Below are 26,459 nucleotides of genomic sequence, written 5' to 3'. Positions count from 1 at the left end.
TGTTGAAAAGAGTCGAGTCCATTGTGGAGTCGGAGAGGAGTGAGCCACTGCCCCGGAGAAGAAGCTCGGCAACACGGCTGATCTCTGACCGCACACGGACCCATGAGAGGCGGACTGTCGCGGACGGTGTGGCGCAGCACAGCCGGCGGTGAAGAGGAGCGCGTCGTCCGGTCGGAAAGCACCGGTACGTGAAGAGTTAAGACCCGACACCCCAACTGTTTATCCGAGGAGCTAGCAGGCTAGCTGGCTACATACCCGGGAGCTAGAGAATGGGGAGCCCGGGCGAGTTCGCCTGACGGAGCCGATCTCCGTCGAGCTTCCCCCCCCTCCCCCGGGGGACGCTACCGTGGCTGTGGACGGCTCCGAGCCTCCGTGTTCCGCCGCAACTTCGAGGGAATGACAACCGGCGAGCGATAAGCGTTTTGTTCCAGTGAGAAGTCTCCCAGGTTTGTTCCTCACTTTGTTTCCCCTCCGCCGGGTCCGCGGTGAACTTCAGCCCCGTGAACCCGACCCACGCAGCGGAGTCCCCGGCGCCTCGCTTCGTGCAAAACTAGTTCAAAACAAGGGACGGCGAAGGAAGCGGGTTCTCTCTCTGGTTCTCGCTCGGCACCAGTGTCAGAGCAGGTTCGACACATGTGATGCATCAACAACACAAAGAGTTGTTAACATCAACACAACTCTTATCAGATTGCCTGCATCCTCTGAACGGGGGACAGTAAGCGTTTTGTTACCACAAATATCGCTCATGGTGGTTGTGGTGTCATTTTTCTGCATCTCCAAACGATCACGTGTAAGTGTTACAATCGGGCTACAGTTAATCTTATCTTCTGCTGCTGCGTGCATTAGACAACATTAGCCCTAAGATACGATTCAACTCTATTGGTTTATTGAAGTTTATTTCCACTACAAATTGATATAACGCACAGAGCTGCAGACTGCTGTCCTCGTGCACGATCCCCTGTGCAGCCCGGGCAGATGTGGATGATGTGTTGGAAGGATATGCATCGTCCCTAAAGCCTCGTTTTGCTATTTGCATGCAGGACATATGCAATTCAAGCAGCAACACTGGTTATAAGATTGTATTTACTCACCTGAGGGTCAGTTTACATTTAAAACATGTGGCTGCAGCCGTTTTTTTTTCTCTATATTGCCTCCCAATTAGTTGTTTACTCAAAAAATAGATATAAAACTACTGTATCTCAACAGGTTTCCACTCGGCCGACCTGATTTGAATTGATTTTCCCTGTAATTTCCCTCCATGTTGGTGTGAGTAAACACAAGGCTGAGAGATTTGCTCGTCGGACAGAAAGACTCGGACTCCAGACTGAGAACGAGGGGGTAATTCGTGCTAATGGCTCAAATTGACTTGAGATTTCTGTGGAATAATAATAGTTGTGTGCCTCATTTGTGTTTGTGTGTGTGCTAAACACTGCCCTCGATATCTTCAAGGGGGAACAAACTGATTCCCAAAACACTCCCGACTGTTTTGGTTCGGATAAAGATTATATTAAGTCGCGAGGAATTTCTCCTGACAATCTGATGAATGAATGCATATTTATTTTTCACAAGACGAGACTAATTATGGAGGCTTTCTGCAAGGTTGGTCGACGAGGGAACTGTGAAAATAGACCAGTGCACTTAAGATCTGCTGCTGGTGGTTGATTTGAATGTTTCTCGGCGGGGGAATGTTTTGCAACGGGAGCCTAAAACCTCCCACAGGAGCTGAATATTTAAATTTTTCGACCTCCAGACCCACCAAATCAAATGGAGAAAAAACAAACAGTGCTACATTAGAAGTGACCTCAAAGTAAATGATAAATGTCTTATCAGGTCATTAATCCTGACCCTGACCCCCATCCGCCTATTCCAAATAGTTTGCATTGGCAGCTTGTTTGAATCACCTCGTGTGCAGCCTCACATCGACAACGCATTTCCTTTCGCAAGAGCACGAACATGAGATTCCTCGTGCGTCACAACTTTTTCAAACTTTTCGCTGAGGGCTGCTGTCTCGTTGAAAATGCGCAGCTGTTTGAATTAAACAAAACCCACCACGCTCTGCGCCGAGGAATCCAGAGCAGAGTCGTCCCAGTTCAAGTGTGTCCTTCCAAACAGCTGCGGTGCTTTGGCGCAGAAGCAGATATCATTGATATTCTCATTAAAATCTCAGGCGCTTTGCTCGGGCCAGAGATGAACACACCGACGCTCTTGTGTGTGTGGGGGGGGGGATGCTGCTAATTGGTGTTTATATTCTGAGGACTCTATGTTCCATGAGGCGTGTCATTTGTATCTATCCATCACTGTCTACGTCTCTGCTGTACTCAGGCGGTCCCACTGTGGCCGAATGTTTTTGTGATCAAACACTATTGACTCCCGCAGTCGATAACCTTGACAACAGTAGTTCCTCTCTCCAGCTAGATCCACTCATTGCAATGGAAAAGGGTGGGGGGGGGGGGGGTCAGAGGAGGCTTTTTCCGATCTTTTGAGTAAGGCGTCGTGGTAATGCCGGCACCGGTCTCCGGAGATGGGGGAGATGCGTTTGTGTGTGTGTCTCCATTCAGAGATGGAGAACTGCTACTCTGTATTCAAGTGATCTCTTTCCATTCATTTCCATCACAAGAGCAATAACCCAGAGCTTCTCTTACCTTGCAGTCCATTAGCTATACATTTGTTGTATCTCTTTTTCGGCTCTCTCCTCTACTTCCTCCCTCACTGTATTCCCGTCCTTTCCCACCACTTCCTCTCCGCCATACTTCCTTCTGCATTTCCAGTGGAATTAATCAAGCGTGTTCATGTGTGTGGCTTGACTTCATTATATCATAATGAAGTTTAGCCTCAGGTGCAGTGAAGGAAACGGGTGAGCCCGGGAGTAGCCTTGCACTCTTATACCATTATCTCAATCCCGTTTTTTTTTTGCACAATGAGCTGAAGGACAGATTATTCGAGGAGGAAATTTCTTTTTTCGACCTCCTCCTTTCTTATCTTGATTATTCTGTCAAAATCTAAGTTTAATAAAGGCTGTAATATTGGAATATTACAATGTCATCTCCATCCTTTTGTCATTCTGTTTTAAGCCGACATGGGGCCTTTTGCTTCATCTTGCGCCTTTTCTGTCCAGTAATGAGCCATTTTGCGGCTCTTTAACATCTGCCAAACTTGGAACATTTTGAATGCAAGACTCATCTCCCATGCATGAGGAGTCAGGCATCTTTTGATTTGCCCTCCTTTTCTTTGCTTCCCTTCCGAAACGCTCACCATCCGTGTACTTTGTAGGCCGAGAACGCTGAAAAACTTTCTTAGCCCACTTTTGGCAAGCGGCTGTGCACGATGAGAGGTCATTTGGTGCTTGTTCTAAACAAGCTCCCCTCTTGGTATTGTGCATCCCTCCTTCTTCCCGGGTGCAGAGGGAGCAGAGGCACCGTGGGGAGGAATGGAGGAGGGGAGCTAATTTAAAACACACTTTTTTTCTCCCAATGAGGTTTGTTCAAAAGAAAACACAGCCTTAAATTTCACTGCCCGTCTATTCCTGTGAGTAACATCTGCGTTGGAATACAAAGCGTCTGGCTTTAATTTGGAGCCAAAGTGAACTTTACCCTTGTCGAGAATCTGAGTAGGCAACCTTGCTATAGAGGCCTATGCGGTCCGCCCTCGTCTCCTCATGTCATGCTTCACATACCTTCCAGCGATGGGGTGGCATGCAGCAGGAGAGAAAGTGAGGCAGACAGATGAATTGTTCTGCAGGTGCAAAACTTCACAAGGAGCAGTCTAGTGTGGTAATTACGAGGGGAAAATATCCCCCATCTTAAATTAACGGTGCCATCCTTCCATTAACGCTGAATGTTTCTGTCTCATTCACACCGTTACTGTGCGTGTAATAGCAGCAGCAGCAGCAGCCAGCAATAAAAACGAACCTCGTAGCATTTCACTTCTCATGCCCCTCGGCTCCTTGCTAAACAAATGTACAGGATCAAGGATAAGCCAGCGCTGCCACATTTGTGGTGTCTCCCTCACACGTGAGCGTTTAACACCTGGGTTGTCTCATTAACAGAAAAGAATTGCCAGGTGTAGCTTACCCTTTTCACTCCAGCAGTCGGTGAAGTCATTGGCACAGTGCACCGAACGCTCCACAGGCAATTGAGGCCTAACTCCATCGACGAGTAAGGAGCCTCGTATCCTGCCGGTGTCAGCCTCCAGCTCATGCATCACATTATCCCGGGCTGTCAGGGTCTTTTCGCAGGGTCTTTGCTGCAGCTTTACTGTTGCTGTCCCTCCACTTTCTCTCAGGGATGAGGAGGTGAACATCTTTTTCGTGGGCACCTGGCTGAGGTTATGTCTCATCCTCTCTGAGCCCTTCGCTGATCCTAGGCAAATCTCTTATCTGCTCCCAGGATCTCGCAGCCAGGTCTGCGCCGTGACTGCCTGTGTCGGATGCTAAATGGCACTTGAGTCGAAATCGTGGCGCTACAGGATATTCTGCTTCTTTTTTTCCTCAAGCAGTCAGCTTCATCCTGTTCCCCTTAGTAGGAGGCAAACTTTATTTTGACTGAAGTTGTTGTTTTGGGGGAGTTTGGCACACACACTTTTCCATCTTTCCTTTCCAATTCCAAATGACTGTTGTGGAATTTGAATACTTTTCTAGACGCTGTTAGAATATTGTGTTGGCCTTTTAGTTCATCCAGAATGGAGTGAGATTCATTTATCAGACTGGAGACAAGTCAGCCTGATGTGGACCAGCAGCTTCTTAACTTCGATGTGGGCTTAAAATTACTGTCATTGTGCTTCATTTTAAAAGGAAAATATATAAATAATCGTTGCTATTTGATTTAATACTGAGTTTTAAATGTTTTAAAGATTGCCTCCATTAAAAAGCTGTAAAAGGATCCCTGGTACTCTCATTATCCCCATCTCGTAATGGTGAGAAGAAAATCCTATGCTCGCTGTTGAGTTGATTTTAGAATTGTGGTGAGAAGAGAAAAATGTATGAATCATGTTTTTCGTTTCCTTTAAAAAATAAAAAGCAAGAAGCAAAGCTGTCTGCAGCTTCCCTATTTGGATATGGTCTATTTTTACATTACTGATGTTTGGCCTGATCTGCTTGAGGTATATTCAGACAGAGGTGTGAGGTAAGAACCAGTGTATCCAGCTTTCTTATCTGACAGTCCACAGCTGATATCCCCCCCCCCCCCCCCCCCCCCCCCCCCCCCCCCCCCCCACACACAACCGCAGCTCTCTCGGCTGCCGGCGGCCCCCCTCCAAATCTCAGCCGCTTTTCGATCTGAAAGAAAAACGCAAGGAACCCCATCGACACGCGCACTAATCACACTAGTGTGCCTGCTCGTTAGCCAAGCCCTCTCAAGTCAGCTGTCCTAATAGGCATGTCCTAATGAGCTCTAATTGAGGATGGCTAATTTGCATGGCCTGAGTCAGTCTTTCTTAGAGCGACTTAAAAGATTCATTTCCAAAAAGCTGATTGGGTGTGCTAACATGGCTTCATCACAGGGCGGACTGCGGGGGGGCCCTTGTGAGGCTTTTTTCCGAGAGCATTGTGCTCGTACTGCGAGCCCAGATTGTGGTCTCTCTCTTCCCCTGCTCTGTTCTTCCTCTGTCACTGCTGATGTCGATATGCCTAATGGAGGTATTCACAGACCCCCCCCCCCCCCCCCCCCCGTCCGCTCTCAACCACAAATGCTGTTTTAGTGACACCAGCAATTTTCAAAGAATCAACTTCAGAGCATGATTAAATCGAAGGAGGGCAGCTCTGATCAAAGGTTAATCTACACAGTGTAACTCCCTTCACAATGAAATGTATGATTCCTCCATTGTTAAAGTGAGAAGATGGAATAATAAGAAAAAAAATCAAGACTTCTGAGCTGTCGAGTAACACAGACGCCGAGTGATTTGCTGTGCATGGAGGAAAAGTGATGGATACTTCTGTAGCTGCTGACGGGGAGTCCACTGAGGAATCATCCGCATCACATTTTATTTATACTAGGAGAGGACGTTGTACATTTCCTCCTAATTTGATCACTGCCACTTTATTTTCCCCCTTTAACATACTTGTTATTTATCGTCCAGTGTTTCGCGAGTATACAAAAAATCTCAAACAGGCACAGGCAGGTTTTATTGCATTGGCTGTGGGCCATCTCATCTCAGCTCAAAAAGTAATGAAATCTCTCAAATGACCCAAGCAATTCAAATTTGTGAGACCATTTCATATGCCAGAGAAAGTGCTGCTTTGTTTTATTGAAGGTATCTCATGTTAGGACGTAGGGTTTGAGGTTGCAGCCCCAGCAGAAGAAAAATGTAACCTTTCTTTCACTTAATCACGACCAAAAGGCCAATTGCAAAGTGTTTATAAAAGGTTGTTTGCTCTATTTGCCCTGATGTAATATGTTCTCCTCTCTCGCTTCTTGATTTTAGGCCTGCTGGCTCGAGGTTGCACAAAATACCTGAGAAGGGAGAACATGACTCACTGGCCTCTACCAGAGACCGGCACGGGGCAGATGTGCCAACCCCGCCCCCGCTTGCTGCTTTAGAGGCTCCCTCGGTTGGCCATGACGGAGAGGCATCGAGGTTAACTCTCGGACAATCATCTCAATACCTCTCCTCCCCCCCCCCCCTCAAGACCCTTCCTTGCTTCTAGCCCTTCCCCACCATGCTGCGATTCCTGCCCCTCAAACTTGGTCGCCTGTACCGCTGTCTGAAGCTCCTGTTTGTGGTGGGGCTGTTCGTCGTTCTGTTGATGAACACACACAACCTGTTCGCCTCCTTCCAGAAGAATGAGTTGACTGACCGTCGCTTCATCAACCTCAACAAGTGTCCCGCCTGCTTTGGCACCAGCTGGTGCCGCAAGTTCATGAACGGTCAGGTCTCTTTCGAGACCTGGGGTCGCCTGCGATTCTTAGACGTATTCAATGTCAAGAATGTTTACTTTGCACAGTACGGTGAGCCCAGAGAGGGAACCCGTCGTGTGGTGCTCAAACGTCTTGGCTCCAACCAGGAACTGGCCGAGATAGACCAGAAAATCTGCAAGAGGGCCACAGGCAGACCGCGCTGTGACCTCATCCAGGCAATGTACAAGACTGAGTTTGCCCGGATCAACGGCGATGTCCGCCTGCTCACTCCAGAGGTGGTGGAGGGCTGGTCCGACCTGGTGCACTGCCCCTCTCAGAGGCTGCTGGACCGGGTGGTCCGCCGGTACGCCGAGACCAAAGACTCAGGCAGCTTCCTGCTCAAGAACCTCAAGGACACAGAGAGAATGCAGCTGCTCATGACATTGGCATTCAACCCGGAACCACTCGTACTACAGGTACTGTCTGTTTGAACTTTATTGAGAGCAATTTAAAGCAATGTGTTTTTTATAACCGTTTTTTTTTTTGGCCATTTCAACTGCTCCCTTTCACTGTAGTATCTTTTGCACAACACCAGCACTAAGAGTGAATTGGTCCGAGCACGCTAAAGAAATATCTTTCTGTGTGATGGCTGCTCGCTTTATTTGCCACATATCTTCAGATTTATCAGAGCAGCTTTACCTGCAGGTGATAAATCAGCAGCACAGGGAGGTGGATGCAGGAGATGACTGATAGTGGAAGATATCTTTTTGGTTCGTTCAACGTCTCTGTGTGTAATCATATCCCAAATATTATTGAGTGTATTGACATTTTGTATTACATTTGTCTCCGGAGATGTTTTAGTCTATTTACTGCAGTGACTGAGTGCTGCTGTAAACATAACTTTTGCTGCTTCTTATTAAAAGTGATAAGAAGAACCTATAGAAGTACCTATAAAGAACCAGATAGGGTGCACTGTACTGTTCAGAGAGACATAACAATATATGGCTATCCCCTGGTGGGAGAATCCCTGGTGCCTCACTGCTGCAACCTCAACATAAGCTTTCCAGAAATGTAGGGAAAATCGTACATTCACACACTCAGCATGCGAACATTTGACCTAAAAGTGGGATCCCATGGTGCAGGTTCCATTTGGCCGATCCGATATAGCCCCAGATAGCCGTCAGCTGCCCTCAGAGTAATTGGTGTCAATTTGGTGGTGGCTGTGAGGTTAAATTAGCTAGTGCGAAGGATTTGGAAGGCAAGGAACTGTAAACGCACACTTAAATATTTCTTTATTCATCTGAAGTCATATTGCCATGACAATAATGACTAATGTTATCGCAATTGCAGATTTTACATGTACCGTTGAAAGCCATCAGAGGCACAGTGTCTGGGTTAACGTTGCTACAAAAGAGAGGAGCATCAGTACAAAGCAAGCTAGGGTGGAGGCCCATAAAGCCCCCCCCCAGTAAATTACAGGGTGGGGAATCCTCCTTTTCCTTCCTCCCTTCAAAGATCTGAGATGAACCATTACACCCTCCCTAAACTCCAGGCTACATCGAGACCACGTTCCCGCTATCTGGAGCACGAACATTCCTCCATGCTTAGAATAGAGAAGGGGCTTAAGAGCGGTGGCCTCCCAAAAGATGAGAGATTTTTGCTGGCGGCAATACTGCATATTTAACACTATATGTAGGGCAATTCTGAATTATTAAGGGATGCATCTGTAAATGATCCAAGTTGTTTTTAATTTTGATATAAGTCTGTGTCCGGTGGATTCTCGTCACTCTGTGGGTGACAGCGATCTCTCTACAGGGCTCCCAAAATCCAGCTTCTTTTTTTTTTAAGGCTTTTGAAAATACTGCGACTGACTGGATATCATCCCATCTCCATTCTGTCATCCTGCATGCCAGAGCTGTATATCATATAAGCACCATCAACTTCCCCTTTCCCTCACTGATTTCCAAGCAGCCAATCAATTTCAATTTCAATCCGGCATTGACCGCGTCTCGTGAGGGAGACAGAACAACAATGGTCATGGCCCATGTTGAGATTCAATAACTTACTCTGACCTCTAACCTCCCCCACACAAACACGCACAGGGTCGGACACCTCCAGGCATTTCAGAGGACAAAAGACAAGATCAGCCTTTTAGTTTGGGCAATCTATAAAATCTGATTAGCCTTGTGTGGCAGCCCGCCCTTCCCCCATCCTCCCCTTTCTCCTCCTTTCTTTCTCATTGCATCTTTCCTCTGTCTGTGTCACCCATCCCTATATCTCTGTGTACGCTCCACAAACCGGGCCAGATAATTCCATCAGTTTTTAATGCCATTATGCCCCAGTTGAGAAGCTTGGTGAATCACCCCCCCAACCCCCCTTCCCCCCGTCCCTTATCTACGCGTACATGACGCACACAAACACGTCGTGTGCACACATTGTCTGCAGCTCTCCTCACTTCGCTCCCTTGCATGTTTACAGGGAATCATGAATTGTTGATCTCATCCTGAACTTATGACCTGTGGGCATTAGAAGGAACTGTAGGGTAGGTGAGTCTGTGTGTGTGTGTGTGTGTGTGTGTGTGTGTGTGTGTGTGTGTGTCTGTCTACTGGGCTGGGGGTAACAGATGGTGAACAGGGATTGTGGGGGATGTATAATGTAAAAAGAATTGTGCTAGACATCTCAGAGAATCACGGATCCTGAGGGCCTTGACAGTTTCGTCAGCATCACTGGACTCTTGAAAATTGAGGAAAGAAATTTGCAGAGAGGCTGAGAGGGCCTATGCACAAGGTTGGGCAGCAGTAGACCATAAAGAATTAATGGCGTCTATGGAGACTTAACAGGAGACGTGCTGTACTACAACACCTTGGTCTCCTCTTTTTTTTTGCCAGAGGTTAGTTCTGCTGTGTGGGGACTGATTTTAACAAAAGATCCAGAAGTCCTGGCTGGAAAATGTCCGGGTATTTAATGAAACTTGATCCGCACTTCAACTCTGTCACTTAGGCTTCTAGTCAGGCCTGTAGAAATGCTGGAATTTGCGTGGTTGTAGTCAAACATCCCTGGTAAGTTCGAGAGGCCATCGCGCAGTGTATAATTTAAATGTTCTATATTTAGTGTAAATGATTCCTACTGTCAGTCGTCGCCAGAGGTATGGTTTAGCTCTTTTCCCTCCCGTCTCTCCCCTCTGGTTTTCTAGAGTTAAATATGTGAATAGCGTTTCGGCTGTGCGCTCACTAAGCTGCACTCTCTCTTAGAATGGCTTCTGTTTCTACTCTTTTGAAGCCACAGGCAGTAAATCGGCCCTGTTTCACTATGAGAAACCAGACCTTTGTCTGTGGGAAACAATCTGCTGTGTTGTTTTCGGCTCCGGCCAACAATGTGTTTTCTGTGTGCTCTGCAGTAAAACAAGCATGTATACACTCACTCACACACAACACCCCCACTCCTTCGTCACGTGGAAGACAATTTGGCTTTGGGGAACAGATATTTTTGGAAGACAAAATGACGAAAGCCAAACAAGAAAATCCTTGTGCAGTGGGAGGGACTTAATGCAACTTCATCTGTTTCTGCTCTTGTTTCCTCTGAACCAATGGTGTTTGTCTGAAGTTTGCACAGATACAGGTTCCAGCTACTATGATCAGTCTAGTTATGTTGAGGGGGTTGTCTCTCTGCCACCAGGAGAAACCTATATATAACTGTTACATATTGTCTTGTGTTGTGTACTTGTTTCCCACAATGTTCAGACCCACAGAAATCCCATGTTTTATACAAGGTAACGGGACGTTTCATTTTCGTTGTCTTAAAATTGGAGTCATATCCGCTTTACCCATCTCTTTGCACGTCTCTGCTATAAGATCCCGGGCAAACGATGTGTGGTGAAAGAAAAACACACTGGCTTGGCGTGAATAAAAACTTAAATACAATTTGATTTGTGTCGCGTCAGGACATTTTTTGACAACTCCCATGATCCCTCTCTGCTTCACAAGGTCATCAAACTAGATTTTATTGTATTGTTTGAGCTGAGATCCCATAGGGGTTGAAGCTACATACTACATGCTTAATTTGACTTTGTTTACACAGAATGCGAGTAATTTATTCTAATCTCATATTTTTGTGATCCTTAGCCTCTCTCCTCTGGTGAGATGACACATGGATTCATCAGGTGATGGTTGTGTTTGATGGAGTACGTCTGGCCCAACCTTAAATTTGTTCATTTAAGCCTAGTCCTCCCTTCCAAATGATTAAGCTTGGGGAGGTAGCCAGGAGCATGTGACTGCACTTGCACCCATTTGGTCCTCATCCCTGTCTTGCTCAGTGAAGCTGAGAATAGGTTGCGACAGGCCTGTGGGGTTAACTCAGTCAGCAGTACTCTTATGTCCTCCAGACTCAGATCTGTGCTCTCCCAGACACCCCTCTCCCTCTTTCTATTACCGACCTCGCCTCCTTGCACAGATCCACCTCCTCATTCAACACCCCGGCTTCTCCGGACATGGGGACATACCCGTCCGAGGTCATGAGCCCCTCACACCACGTCTTTTCCCAGAACACAGAAGACTGACACTGATACAAAATCAGAGAAGAGACAGAACACGGAGATTAGAACTGATGACCTCATCTCTATTCCTCCAAAGATTTTTTTATGGAAAACAAATTCTTATGTAAACATCTCCAGTTTCTTTATAAAAACACACCAGTCCAGTAAGTAGCTTGTTTGAATTTGTCTTTAAAGGGGGGTTGATACCTCTTTGGTATGCTCTTAGTTTAATGAGGCCCTTCATAATCTATTATGATGCTCATTTGCTGCTGGAAGCAAAGCCAAATTCAACAAAATAAATTCACGGGGGTTTCCTGGCACAGAATGAGACAAACGTAGAAACTCAACCGTGACCAGCTGGACCTGGCTGTATTTTAGAGTTGGAAAATACATTTAAATGCATCGGGTCAGAAGTAAATGTGCTACCTGCCCACATCAGCTATGAGTCCGGTAATCCAGTGACTGTGTAACTGGAATAATAAAAAGTATGATTTTCGCATTTGACCATATTTTAAACTAAACAATATAGACAACCCAGTTTTTTTACATTCAACCTTATCTGCAAGACCGAAGCAATTATTCTACAGTGGTGAATAAAATATAAATTTAATATTGTGGCAAAACCTTTGTAATTGAATGCAGCCCATTAAAGCAGCCCTGCTTTTCTGTATGAAATCTCTTTCAGACTGTCTCAGGGGCTTCACAGGTAGTTTGTTGTAGTGTTTACTTGCACAATACTATGAAATATTGAATTTTTTCTGTAGTGGTAAAACATGAGAGATGCACACTAACAAAGCTGCAGTGGTCACAAACCGTCTGCAATCTATTTATATATGTATATAAAATCCCTCTCTTTTCTGCATGTTCATGCTCTGACAAAGAGTGGACTGAATCTCTGCCGTTTATTTTGTCCGTGCAGCAGCGATAAAAATCTGCAATCTTGTGCTCTGGCTTTCTGGGTCATGCCTCTTTCACAAAGAGGATCAAAGCCTCTTTTGTTTTTTAGTTTTATTTATTTCTTTTCATTTAATCACAGTCACTGAATGCTACCCTGGCTTAAGCGAAAGCCGTCTGTCTTAAAGGCCGGCTCAGTGGCTGAGGTCCACTGGTAAATGCTATTTAAGTTGCTAGTCTGTGATTAGTACCTTTTTTGTTTTTGGGTCTGGGGGATTGTGGTGCTCTTAGCACATGAGAGTGGAGGATGTGTACGCCGCTTAACCCTGCTTCAAGTGCTCCCAAACCCCCTTTCATTATTCGTATAGGCCTTTGTGTACGGACTGAATCCTGTTAGGATAAGACAGGGAGTTATCTGGGCCCGACTCCCTTCTTTTGGCTGCCCTCGCTGGATGGAGGCCCTAGTGGGAATGGGAGAAGAGGAGGAGGAAGAGGGGAGCAGAGGGTTGTGAGTGTGTGTTGTACAAGCCAGGGCCTTGTGGTGTTTTCCCCCTATTTGAATGAGCCAGACTGCTTGTGTTACCATAATCCCTTTCTCTCTTTCTCCAAAAACACACACACCGAAAGCGCACACATGACAGCTGTGTTTGGTTAGGTAAATGCCTGTGGCCGAATCCCCTCCCGTCTCGCTTCCCTCTCCCACCCACCATCTCCTTTTTTAGATGTTTATCCCCCCCCACCCCCCAGACTCCTACTGTTACAGCCTGCACCCCAGCCTACCTTAAGCCAAGCCTCCTGAAGATGCAGTTCTGCAGCGCTGGAGAGTCTTAACTAGGTTCACAGCTCTCCCTGGGCCACTTAAGATTGCCAATATAGATCGGTGACGAGTGGCTCTTTGTTGTGCAGCGTCCTCTCGAGAGGGCTGGGGGACTAATGTTAGAGCAAAATATGCTTTTTAGCACACCAGCTTCCCTCTAGTAGTAAAATCGTCAACTGCATTAAAGCACCAACCACCTAAGTTATTGTCAGAAAATATGGGGGATAAGAGACATACTGCAGTATTTTCCTGTTTTAAACATTTGTACCCTTGCAATTCCAACTTAATTTAATCCAATTCCCTTGTGGTGGTGTAGTTTTTAGAGGCCGCGTCATAGGCCTTCACCTCTTATCATGTTAGAAGTATCCTATAGTGTGTGAGATACCTAATTCCTCCTCCTAGCTCTAGGTCGGCCCGATGCTGCAGAGAGGTTCAGGTGGAGGGTCAGTGACACCCTCTCCCTTCTCACTACACCACCCAGCTGCCCCTCAGATAATTAGCGACTGCTCTGAAATACACAACCCTTGATGTTGGCCTCAAACCCACAGGCCTCAGGTCGGCAGCCAAGTTTCTCTTGGGTGCCTCCCCAGGCCTCGTGGGCGGCGATACCACCTAAACTGAGTCAACACCGCCGCGTATGACTTAATACATTCCTCGTCTTCCAGCAGAGGGGATTTATGAGGTGGCTCTGTGCGCGGTGGCTCAGGTTCAGGTCAGCCCAGGGTTTCAGCTATCGGCGAGAAGCAAAGTGTGTACTCGCTGCACTGTCCTGTGCTCTCATCCCTCATCCTGCTCTCATTCGCTCTCTTTACAGTGCAGAGGCGCCGCAGAACCCAAAGACCTATCTAACCCATTTCTATCACTGCTTGGCAGAGCTCACCTAATGATGTGAGTCTGTGTGTGTGCACTCTCTTCCCCTCTGTGCCATACAACTGTATGTGGTCGGCTTCTCCACCTGACCTCTTGGTTTAGATTTCTCATCCGAGTATTTTTTGACCTCTTACTTTCTTATTGGCTCTGACTCCTCCACACGCGCACACACCCGCAAGCCCAGCAGTGGTATTTAGTTTCAGTCTTCTTCATTCAATGATTTTCCTCTTTCCCAAGACGGCTGCCAGACTGTGACTCTGCACTCTTTGAACTGCCCGTTTGGTAAAGAAAGAGGCAGGGCCTTTTCTCAATTCAGATGCATACACTTTGCAGTCTCTAGCCACTCTTCCTTCTCCCTTACAGACACGCTGCTCAGAGAAGGCGTTTCCTGGCTTCTATGTCGGGAACAGACAGCGTCACTATTCTGTATTGCAGGGTTTGGTGGTGGGGGAAGAAAGTAAAGTGGGGGGAGGGGGGTTAGTAAGAGAAGCAGCAGCATGAGATGAGAAACAAGAGAAGAGGAAGGTTGAGCCATGTGTGCCATGAGGAGAAGACTTAGCACCGGTTCCCCCGTGGGGCCTGAGCTCTCGCTGCGGACCAACCGGCTGGATTTTAAACTTCAAGTGGCCAGCAAAATGCCAGACGGGGCTCGCCACACATCCTCCCAGACCCACAGGGTCAACAGGAGAGCTGCACAGAACAGCAACATGTTTTTTCAAGTCAAGACCTAAGTGGACTCAGCACAGCCGAATAGATGTGACTCCTTCTTAACACAAAGCTCTTTTTAAACGGGTTGAATATTGTTCATTTTATCAGGGCTGAAACGTTTTTTTTTTTTGTTGCTCTGGTTGTCGTCCGCCAGACTTCCTCAACTTCACTGTTTGATCCCCAGACTCCTGACGAGTCCTGTCCCAGCTTGTTTGCTATGCGGCGATGGGGTTTTGTTGAGAACTGAAAATGTTGGGAATTTACGCCACACCCCCCGAGGGGTTTTCACAAGCTGTACACATGAAACACTTATGTGGCAAACTACCAATTTCCTTCTAGCTCTAAGTAGATGTGGCTGCAGGATGAAGGCAACTGCTTCCTTTAAATCTTGCGTTTATAAACACAGCTCTGTGTGTCCACCATATTTGCCCGTGTGCGCTTCTGTGTACGTATTTGCGTGTTTGATGGACCAGTGTTCTTTGCAGACCGGCCAAGCCAATATCTTGGGAGCTGCTCATGTTTACTCGGCCCCTGAATGGAGGTTGTTATCAGCCCTGGTCACGTTGCATGTTCTCATTCACACACACACACACACTCTCAGATCCAGTTTCACGCAGACACACACACATGCGCACAAAGAGCCTCTTTCCAGCCCTCACACACACACACACACACACACACGCATACGCCCACGCCCTCCCCCGAGTGGCCCAGTAAGAAGGGCATGCCTTTGTCAGCAGATGTCAGGGCGCAGGTGTGTGTTCCTTTGCCTCTCGCTCCATTCGTTTCATCCTCTTCTCCAGAGGCTGCCCATTTGTCTGTGGCCCTGTTTCATTTCAGCCCTCTCCAATCCACCCCCCCAAGAGGATGCCAGTATGTCTGTTGTGTTACAGCGAGGGGAGTTGAAACCACAAACACCCCCTGTCAGTGCTACTCAAGTGCACCGGCGCAACCTTTGAGATGTGATCAGTCCGACTTGGGCCCAGTAGTCACTGAGGTCTTCTTTAATGAGCAGGATTTGTTTTGGTCTGTTTTCCACTTCCACTTCCTTACGCCTCCGGAGCCAGCCTCATCATATCTGTAACGCAGCATGACCTTCTCACAAAAGAAATACAGACAATGAGAGCATTTGATACTTGGTTTTATAAGTTAAAGGTTTTGCTGAGCAGGAGATAAAAGGGTTTTATCTAACTACAGGGAAAAGAAGTGATAAGACCTTTTTAAAAGCAGTAAAAGTCGCTGGGATGTGTCATTGGAAGTTTTGCACCTTCAGCATTTTTCAATAGCATAACATAGGTAAAACTCACTACCTGTGCCGTCCCAACACACATAGATACACACACACACATTGCCTCGTAAGTCTGCTCAGAGATTGTGCAGTGGATGTAATATTAGACTGGGCCTTCCAATTTATTTCTCCCCCCCTCCTGAACGCCTCATTGCGGATGTTAATGACTTCTGCAGAGTAACCATTTAAAGAGTGCTAAGGGAGAATGATTGGTGGGACAGGTGGAGTATTTATCAACCTCTGTAATGGGCAAGTTGAATCCAATGCTCAGGTGCCCACTTCATGTGCTTCCCTGCACTGTTAAAAAGCTCTCACCTTTAGGATTATTGCATATAAAATTTAAATGAAGGAAGCTCATAAAAAAAATGGCACCAGAGGTTATAAGTCGTCAGGAACCCGATAACTGAGCGAGCGCAATAAGCCTGTCAGCCCCGTGAATGAGCGACATCTATGTTAAGAACCGCAGAAGAGGGATGCACAGACTTGAAGGCGTAACAGCCGTTGACAGTGTCTGAAAGTAGCCGTAGGGCATTCTTCCTTCTCCTCCCTCCCATCAGCCCCCCCCCCGTCTGCTGCCGCTCTACATTTGCTTCCATTCAAGCTGCAACCTGACAACAAAGAGAGAGATGTGTTTAGCAGGCAGGTCTTTGCTGGTTTATTCCTTCTGTCCACTGGAGCGGAGAGGTGAAAGACACTCTGTTTGTCTCCTGTGTTTGCCGTCTCCATCGCATTCTCCCTCCCAACAACACACCACTGCGCTTCCCGGCATCCATCCATCCAGCCGCCCTGTGGGGATGGGAGACGGAGGATGGTGTTTCACAAAGCAGGTTTAGCCGTAACATTGGACAGGCTAACTTTTGTCAACAAGACCGAGAGCCGCTTAGATTTGCACCAACATAAAGCGATCTGAGGTTTGAATCTGGGTCAAAGGGAAGCGGGCCTAATAGGGATATACCACCAACTGATCCAGCTTGAACATAATCTTTCTGCACCAACTTCAAAAATTAGCAAGCCATTTCCGATATTCAGCCTGTCAAGTCTCTAATCCTAAAATCTCTTATGTGGGAATGCCTGTTAGCTAGCAACATCTCAGAAGTCTGGGATTGTCTCCTTTTCAGCCAGTGCACAGTATGTGGACGTGCAGTCAGCCCACCATTATCCTTTGTTTCTCAGCATCTGCTGGAATTCCTCACTTTTCTGGAGACGCGTCTACCTTCTAAGATTCTTCTTTCTGTCCGGTTTGTTACATTATAAAATGTAGAGGACGGTTATCAATCCAAGAGTTGTATGGTATGTCATCGCTAAAACTAGGGATACCAGGCACTGACAGACTGGATGCCAGCGGTGCTTTCTAGACAGACTTCTGTCTGGCTCACAATTGATTGGGTTGCCTCAGGGAAATGGGCTCAACCAGGACTGCACTAAATGTAACTTATCATTGTCCTCCCCTTTTGGTGAATCTCTCTTTCAAGAGATCCACCCTAAGGTATAGCCTCACACAACCAAAACAGACGTGTAAACGACTGTCTCTCTGTCTGTATCATTATCAAGATCTTGATTTTTTTCATTGGTAAGATTATTCCAAGGGTGTTAGTCCAGTCACGGACCCCTTAGCCAGGCGTTCTTCTCCTTCATTTAGAACTGCAATCAGCTTGTTCCATCATGTACTGTAGCACAGGCGAGATCCATATGCTTTGGCCTTCCATGCACTTAGCAAATTATAGCCTTGTCAAGGGGCGTAATAAAGAAGCTCAATAGCAGCTTAGTTTGAGGAGTGCCTGTGATAAAAATGTCTCCACACTAGTCGAAGTTGTTCTAATGAACCCGCAGATCGCTGCATAGTCATCCGTTGACCTACCCGGGGTTTTCACGTGGACGTCTTTAGCATCTCGATGTGGTGGGAGTCCAGCGATTCTCTTTGAGAAAGAGTGGCTGCAGAGGGGAGGGGGGGTTAAATGTATGTTTCTAAATAATTTGTATGTCATTAAAGTTTAAAGGGATTTCGGGCAGCCATGCATATTTGACCCACGCCTGCCTTCTCTCTCTCGATAGACATTGAAAGCTGGTGAGGTATTGAGTTACCAAAAGCGTAAAGTAAGACGCGACAGTCATAGTAGTTCACACTTTACCTGCAGTGACCTGGTGCGTTCCCCGCCGTATCTCTGATACGATTGGCTTTCAGAGAGGGGGGGCTCCTCAGGCGGCTGTGCAACGCGAGGGCTCATGATTCTCTTTTTGCTGCACGGTGGCTGCCTGCCAGACACAGCAGCCTAAGAGAGATTTGTTACATAGGAATTGTGGTCTATCATTAAGCTAGCATATGGCTTGGTGTTTATTGTAAAAGATGGAGCTCTATGGCAGGTGGTGGGGGGGAGTTATCATTAAAGACGGGAGCTTATCACTTGTAGCCAAACTCATACAGGCCCCCGAAAAACAAACATTTCATTCTATTATTTTTCATCCATTGTCCCACTCCATTGTGATAGCCTGTGGAAATGAAATTGACCAGGAGAAAAGGAAGATGGGTTGGGAAAAGTGCTCACAGAAAGAAATGGAATGAGACTTTCTGAATCCCTTAGCAGGAAGTTTGCCAAATGCAGCTTACCAACACTTTGTTATGTGTGTGTGTGTTTTCCTGTGCAGAAGTTAGTGGTTTCAGGTGACGGTGCATTTGTTCCGGTTTCTGTTTTACCTCAATAAAATGTTGTAAATCCAAGAGATTAAGGTTATTGTGCAGCAGCAGTGATGTCGCTCACTGCGAGCGGTACTACCTCATTGTTAATATTTTTTTTAACCAGTAATACACCGTGATTTTTCTGTCAGCATGCCCAAGCTGCATTAACTTGGTTAGCCAACACCAGGCTGCAGCTTAAATCGCCCCATTGCTGCATCACAACACATCAGGCTTTCCTGCTAACTGCTGCTACCACGAATCTCCTCCTATCAGTTCTCTGGAAGCACCGAGTCTGGCAGGATACATCAGTTCATAGCTGTAGGGCTTCACCACAAACTGGTCTTTTCTTCTATTAAATTGAATCTGTGATACCCTGCCCTTCAGCAGATTTTCAATTGTGTTCAGAATTGTGCATCAAAAACTACCCAAGACTGCACATGGCCACCGTTTGGTGTGTGGGATTTGGGGTCTCTTTTTCTTCTCTCTCTCGCAATTAAGAAAGTGATTTGTGTGAAAGATAAACAAATTATTTCTGACACTCTCAAGGTTCTTGCAATTCATCTTTTTTTTTTTCCTCTGCCTTTCAAAGTCAGTAGGGTATTTCTTTCAGCCAATCCTCCCTACACAGCTTGACACCTTTTTATGTGCTTCTAAATCAACAATTTCTGTTCTCATTCATTTCTGTTTCTCCCTCCCAGAGCTTTCCGTCAGACGAAGGGTGGCCATTCGCCAAGTACCTGGGGGCATGCGGGCGCATGGTAGCTGTCAACTACGTGGGCGAGGAGCTGTGGAGCTTCTACAACGCGCCCTGGGAGAAGAGGGTGGACTTGGCGCGCCAGCTGATGGACATCGCCGAGCAGCTCACCAACAACGACTTTGAGTTTGCCCTCTACCTGCTCGACGTCAGCTTTGATAACTTCGCGGTCGGCCCACGCGATGGAAAGGTCATCGTCGTCGATGCAGAGAACGTTCTTGTGGCAGACAAAAGGCTGATCAAGCAGAGTGAGTGGCAGCTTCCTGAATACATGTGTTCTCTCTCTGTGTGTGTGTGTGCGTCCAATGTCTAATACAGCTTTTCCCCCAGAGTTGCCATCACAATTCATCTTTGTTCCCAAACATGCATGTGCATCACACCTTTAAACCACCTGTGGCTGTGGAGCTACCTAAGGAGAGAAATGCTGCTCATTTAACATTAACACTTCATTTGTGAGATTAGTGCTTCTCTAAAGCTGTAAAAGGTGATAATTAACCATTAATTCCATTCCTATTATGACGCACAAAGCAGCGGTGGCTCCTCCTTTCCATCGTTCAAACTGTGTCACAGATTTTTGCAGAGCTTGATTCAACCGTTGACCACAGCTTCGATTCTCCAGAAAACACTTTGTGAACCACGTCAACTGTAGCTGATGAGGAAGTGACAGGGGTTTGAGGAAAGGCCTCGGGGGACAGACGGCTGTGGGCAAATCTGCACAAGCATGAAGCCTCCTTTCCTCTAAGAATACACTCCTCCAGCCCCCTTCTGCCTTCGACATACAAGCGTCCCCATCAAAGCAAAGATAGCTGGGATAACGAGCCATCTCCACTGCCCTAGTTAATTTTTTTCCCCTCTCAGTATAAACCTCATAACAAGACTAGAGAGAGCTACACATCACACTATCTCTGTCTTACCCCGGCATACCCCTTCCTGGGTTTACTTCAGAGAGACGGGTGACCACCCAGCCGGGGCTCTTAGATTCGTCCCTTCCTGTCGAAATCCCAATTAAGAGGTGAACAGTTGTCGCGAGGTGTTGAGGTTCCACTCGTGCTGGGCGTTAAAACAACAGTAATTACTGCAGTATGATTCTCTTCAATAGCAATGTGACAAAAGTTCTAAAATATGTGTCCATCTGCGCTGAGGGAAAAGCACTTCATTTCAAATGTTCCAGCTCAGATTTAAAAACAACAATTACTGTCTGGTCAGGAGCAGTATTCTAATAACATGATGAATCGTGGCTATTTTCATCATTATGACGTTGTTTTTCATATCGTCTGACATTTGATTTTACCTTAGGGGCTCATGAACCGTCTGCATGTGTCTGTGTGAAACAGTGTTTGTCTATGTTTATTGGTTTGAGGGAAAGTATGGTAATGTATTCATCCTTGGATAAAGTAAAATTGTTGCCCAATTCGAAGATTCCTATACCAGAGAATGGCAAAACGCTATTTCACATGTCTTCACTCCACTATGCCCTTGAGTTCTTTCCCTGGAGTTTGTACTTTACTTCTTGTGAGATTGTTGGGTTTTTGTGTGGCTCGCTCCGAAATGTGTATATTTACCTTATTGCCGGTAGCTGCAATTTCCCGCCCTGTCACGCTGGCCCTTTGCAAGTCCTAAAGCACAATCCAGGTTGAGACTCCCTTTGTCTGGCCCGACACATTTAGAGCTTGACAACTCAAGCTGCTTACCGTGGCCATTCAGAGTTTAAGCCTCGGGAATGTTTACGTGCTCCCTGTGTGTTTGTGGGGTTGGATTTGTTTGTTTGTGTGCGCCCCGGAGTAGCTGGAAGAAGAGAGTTGAAGGCGGTAATGAGTATTACAAGGCCACAGCCACGTGTCGGACAGCAGGAGGAAATAGGCGCGGTAACCTTGCACGGCTCCACGAGCGCGGAGAGTCCAACCCCCTGCAATTAGAGCACAAGTTGGAAAAGGCGAGTTCAAGTGTGTGGCGCAAATCTCATCAGTCTAAACTGAGGCCAATTGATTTGCAGATCAAATGCACAGAGAGCCGCGCGCCGTTCCACCCTTTCATCGCCGGCATCCATATTGATGCGGTGGGTTTGTGGCGAGATAAAACACACGGTACGTTGAAGTCGCGCCGTGCGCCCGTGTGTTTGCACAGTCCAGTGGTGCGAAAGGAGCCATTCCCCATCATTGAGTTTATGGCGTTTTAGAATGGTTTCAACCCTAGTGGTTTCTGAAAACACATGCTCTATAATGTAACACACACATACACACACACACACACACACACTTACTTACTTCATCCACGCTCATTCTTTTCTCCCCCTGACACGATCGCTCGCTGACTGAGACACACACACTCACACACACAAATGCAGCAGCACTTAAAACATTCACACACTTGTCTTTCTCTCACATTCAATAATGCACCCTGAACGCAGGCGGGCATTGTGAAAACCAGCTCGTACTCCTGAATGCCACCAGTAAGGCCACGCTAACAAGTATTTCAGGCCCAGTGACCCCTCTCAAGTGGGGGAGCTGGGAAGGCAGAGGAGTGAGGTGAATGTTTACAAGTCCAACTTCAGCTCCTAAATGTGGAAGACTCCAGATACGCAGGAAACAAAGGAGGCTGGTTACTCATCACTCTCCCAATTAGTTATTGTCGAATCAACTGAGGCTTTAAACGAGGCATCATGGCACAATAATAATAATAATACATTTTATTTGTAAGGCACTCTTCATCCGAGAATCTCAGAGTGCCACAGATATAAACAAATAAAGTGTTGCTGAACAAATTAGTCTTTGGAACTATTCACCGTGAACTAGTGAATCATATGTTTCTTCAGACATGGAACTCGTTGCTTAGAAAGAACTATAACACGAGGATTAAATACAAAAGATAAAAAAGGTCTGATGTGGTTTAGTATGAAAATATCGTGGGCTCCATATTGGGAAGGATTTTTCAAATGGGGTTTTCAGCAAGTCATAACCTGGCAAATATGCAGCTACAGGACCAAACCATTTAAGAATTTAAACCACAATCCCTCTTTATAAAGCCTCTTTATCTCAGCCAATGAATGAAAGATTCAAGCTGAAAAACTACACACCTTTTTGAATGATTTTATTTGTCAAGAATATGAATCAAATTGAACATGGTCAGTCTCTTTGACAAGTAGTCACCCTGAATTGAAAAGGATTTTGTTTGGAACAGTCAGACCTGCAATGAGAACGGGGCTGAGGTGCAGGAAAATATTCCTCAGTCTTCTTTTAGCTTTTGAGTTTGAGTCAGTGTTTTTTTTTTCCACCTCTTCGTCCTTGACTTTGAACCTTCTCCTCCCTCCTCTTCTGTTTGCTTTCTGTAAGTGTGTGGTAGTTCGACTGTCTCCTGATGCCACCTGTCAATCAGTGCTGAGGCGTGATGCATGGCCGGCTGTGAAACATTAATTGCTTTGGCCTCACTTCACTGCTTTATGTGCATATATGTGTACGCATGCGAGCGCTTGCGAGCTCGTGGCATGCATTCCCTGGCAGATCCATCTTCATCACCTACTCTGATTGAGGTTGATATGCCCCTCCTCTTCGGGGGCCCACAGGGGCCCCTTGCTAACAGGGCAGCGCTGGATGTTTGATTGAGTTGTTCTGATGAGCCAGAGGAGAAGTGCATTACAACGCTGATACACTGATTATGTGTTCGCATCCTCTGGGTCCGCCCCCTCCCAACAATGTTATTGATCTGCTTTTTAATGCACAAACCAATAGCTCTCTCTCATCATGCAGGTTATTTTCTTGGCTCCCTGCTTTACCCTGCACAAGCCTTTTAAAGAGGAAAAAAACATGAGCTGAAGAAAGACTTTTATTTGCTCAATAAATCTGGAAAGTGGTTCATTTCTTTCAAACGATATTGTAGATGACTTGTTTGGCTTTATGCTTTTTAAAAGAGTTTCCTGTGGGGGCCAGCGGGATGACGGCAGCGAAACGCTTTGGTCCTAAAAGCCTCTGATCAGGTTGATTTCTCGAGTAGTCATTTGGAATGAAAATGTGGAAAAGCTATTATTCATCTGGGTGAGGTGCAGTCATTCAGTGGATTGTAATCACTCCTAATCAGCTCAGTTTCAAATCTTATTACACAAAACGGAAAGGCATCATCCTGTGACCTGCAGGTTGGTTTAACTCCTACGCTGTTTACAGAAAGTTGTTGAATAACCGCTAAAGACCTTTTTCTTTTTCGAATGATTTTCATCAAAGTTTTAAGACCTGATCTCATTACATACTCACTTGATGGAGGCTGTAAAACACCAGCTACTGACTCAAATGTTTTTTTATATTTGAAATGAATACTATGCCTCTACGACCATCAATGTTATTGAGTTCTTTTTATGATCAGTATATATTTATTGCTGTGAGTTAATGTCAGTGTCTCTTCATCTTCTTGCAGACAAGCCGGAGAACTATGACGTGTGGTACGAGAGCCGCTTCGAGGAGTGCGACCGGGAGGCCTGCCTGTCCTTCTCCAAGGAATCCCTCTGCTCCAGGGTCACCGTGGACCACAACTACTATGCCGTCTGCCAGAACCTGCTGTCGCGGTATGCTACGTGGCGGGGCACCACCGGGGGCCTCCTCCACGACCCTCCCGCCCACATAGCCAAAGATGGACAACTCGAGACTCTGCTGGACGAGTGCACCAAACCCAAAAAGCGCTACGGCCGCTTCCAGGCGGCCAAGGAACTGCGCGAATACCTCACACAGCTAGCTGCTGGCTCCGCCTCTGCTACAGCCAGGTAATGAATGGAGTTGGCGTCAGCCTTAAGCACTGAGAGACTGGATTCCTTTAGACTCTTTATCTCCAGACTCTTGAGATCCTGGTTCTTGTACATGATGTCATTTGCTCCCCCCTGTGCACCGGAGCAGGAAGGTGTTGGAGGTCATGCATCAGGAAGTGTGAGAATCCAGCTTCAAAGCAGATTTGTTAAAGCTCAAGCTTTTTAACCGACTTTGCTCCAGTGTGAACGAGCAGCGAGGCACTAAGAGATTCTGCTTAGAACCAGGATAGAGAGGGGATAGAGGTAACTGCTCCTCTATAGGGGTGGGCCTGCCATGTCTTCGGGGTGGGGGTGGAGTGACAAAGGGCTGTGACGCATCCCCTAAACGCATCCTTCACCGGACCCAGGCTAACGCAAAGCAGAGCGTCCCAGCGACAGCAGCAGCAGCAGCAACATCACACGGTCATGACAGCATCTATTCAGAATTGTCGTTGTTTCATACCACTGAAACTTAACACCTGTTTCATGTTGCCCCCAGGATCTCTCTCTCTTGTATTTTTTTATTTTATTATTTTTCAGGGCTGAATCTGAGTAGATTGGTACATTTCCATTTCTGCTGTGCCATGGCTTTTCTTTCCTCTGTAGCATGACTGCAGGGAAGGTGGAGGTAGCATGAATCCCCCGCTGTCAGGCAGCAGGGAAGGCCAAGCTACTGCAGGTAGAGCGGAGAGAGAGGCGGGCGGGGGGGCTGGGGTTTTTGCTTTTCATGCGGTAGAAACCGAACACCCTTCACGGCTATCGGCAATCATACGGCAATCATCTTCTTTTTTTTTTTTTTTTGGGTGTTATTTTCCCTTTAATAGGAACCAGAGCGAGTGAGACAGCAGCACATAGGAAGAAGGAAAGGGAGTTATTATACAGTGGTGGTCCCTTGATGCAGATGTGCCTATACCAAAGAGGCTATATATAATATTAAAACCCCCCCGAGCAGTACATAGTGACAGCACCTCTCCCTCCAGTTGTTCCCCATTTGAGTTGCCCAAAGGAAACCGCAATGTGTACACAATCTCATGTGAGCTGGCAGGCCCGCATACTGATTTCCTCTTCAGGCAAGAACCAAGACTAAGATTGGCAATACTCGATGCCACATCAGCCCCACTGCTTTGTAAATCTCCCCTAGGATTGATAAATGACGATCAGTTAGGCCGAGGCACGTTTTCCTTCAACCGGGCCGCTAAAGAAGCTCGACTAAAAGAAAAGGAGATAAAAGAAGGTGATTCTTATTAGGACGGGAAAACATGATAAAACCGCCAGTTTCTCCTTTTTTAAATGTCTGTAATTGATAAATGAAGCCTATTGTTCGAAGCTCTCCCGCGAGTGCCGGGTGCCGTGCGCTCCATCGAGTCCGAGGTATAAAAAGGGAATGAAGATGTTCAAATGTATTTTACCTTGCTCCGGAGCTGGCTTCTGACCTGCACTTTTCAAATTTCGCAGCCCAGAAATATCTGTTGAATATTGAAATGCTCGGAACGACTTGGAGGTCGGGTTGATTTCACACACAAATTAAGGCATAACGACAAATATAGGCTCATTTGACTCTGATCCCACTGGCTTTGTGCGTGATCCGTCTCAGTCTCTAGATTCCCAGTGGAGTGTTGTGTAGCACAGTCAATCGAGGGGGCCGATAATCAAGTAAATAGGAGCCGCTCCATCTAAAGCAGGAAGCACGTGGCGCTGGTCGGTTCGGAAAAGCAATAAAGAGAAGTTCGGCTACTGTATATGTGGGTCTGAAGCTGCCCCCCCCCCCCCCGTTCGCTGTGTCCGATGCATTTCTGTTTCCCCACGTCTGAAGGAACCTGGAGGGATTTGTACGTGCATAACTAACTGTTCACTTTTGTACTGTAATTCTTTCTTTTGAGTATTTTATCAGCATTGTCTGATTTTACCTGTGCCTTTCATTCAAAAGTTGTATTGACAACTTTTAGTGGGTTTAAATATTGAAATAAATGAAGATATATATATATATAGATATATATACAATTGAATTCTGTCTGGACTCTTTATTGATTCTGTCTCACTCTTCCTTTCTCGTAAGTTTGATGTTACCTTTTTTATATTTTGATTCACTGACTCACAGCTGGATTTCAGTTTCTGCCAAAAACCCATTTCAGTTTTTTCCACATTTTTCCTGCTCGGTTTTGATCTTTCATATCCTCATATCTCCTCTTATCTGGATCCCAGCCCAAGTTCTCTTTGTTGTGCTCTCCATTAAACTTGGACGCGAGTCCTTCTCTTTAATCCATATTTGGAGAGATCATTTTTTAAAATTCACTTTGGCTGGATGTAGGATTTTTTTGTTTTGTTTAC

The 26,459-nt window shown here is 46.3% G+C and overlaps 1 protein-coding gene across 1 annotated transcript; it reads left to right on the top strand.

Moving 5' to 3' along the window:
* Window positions 1–26,137, top strand: dipk2ab (divergent protein kinase domain 2Ab). Its single transcript, XM_053412888.1, has 4 exons — window positions 1–446; window positions 6,418–7,306; window positions 19,311–19,614; window positions 23,768–26,137. Exons 2-4 carry the CDS (start codon window positions 6,653–6,655, stop codon window positions 24,112–24,114), a joined length of 1,305 nt encoding a protein of 434 aa, XP_053268863.1. The 5' UTR covers window positions 1–446; window positions 6,418–6,652; the 3' UTR covers window positions 24,115–26,137.
* Window positions 26,138–26,459: the final 322 nt, after the last annotated feature.

The sequence above is a fragment of the Pleuronectes platessa genome, chromosome 20 (assembly GCF_947347685.1).
Source record: "Pleuronectes platessa chromosome 20, fPlePla1.1, whole genome shotgun sequence".
Lineage (NCBI taxonomy): Eukaryota > Metazoa > Chordata > Actinopteri > Pleuronectiformes > Pleuronectidae > Pleuronectes > Pleuronectes platessa.
The sequence above is the reverse complement of the archived record's forward strand: the minus strand, read 5'-3'. Positions and strand labels throughout refer to the sequence as shown.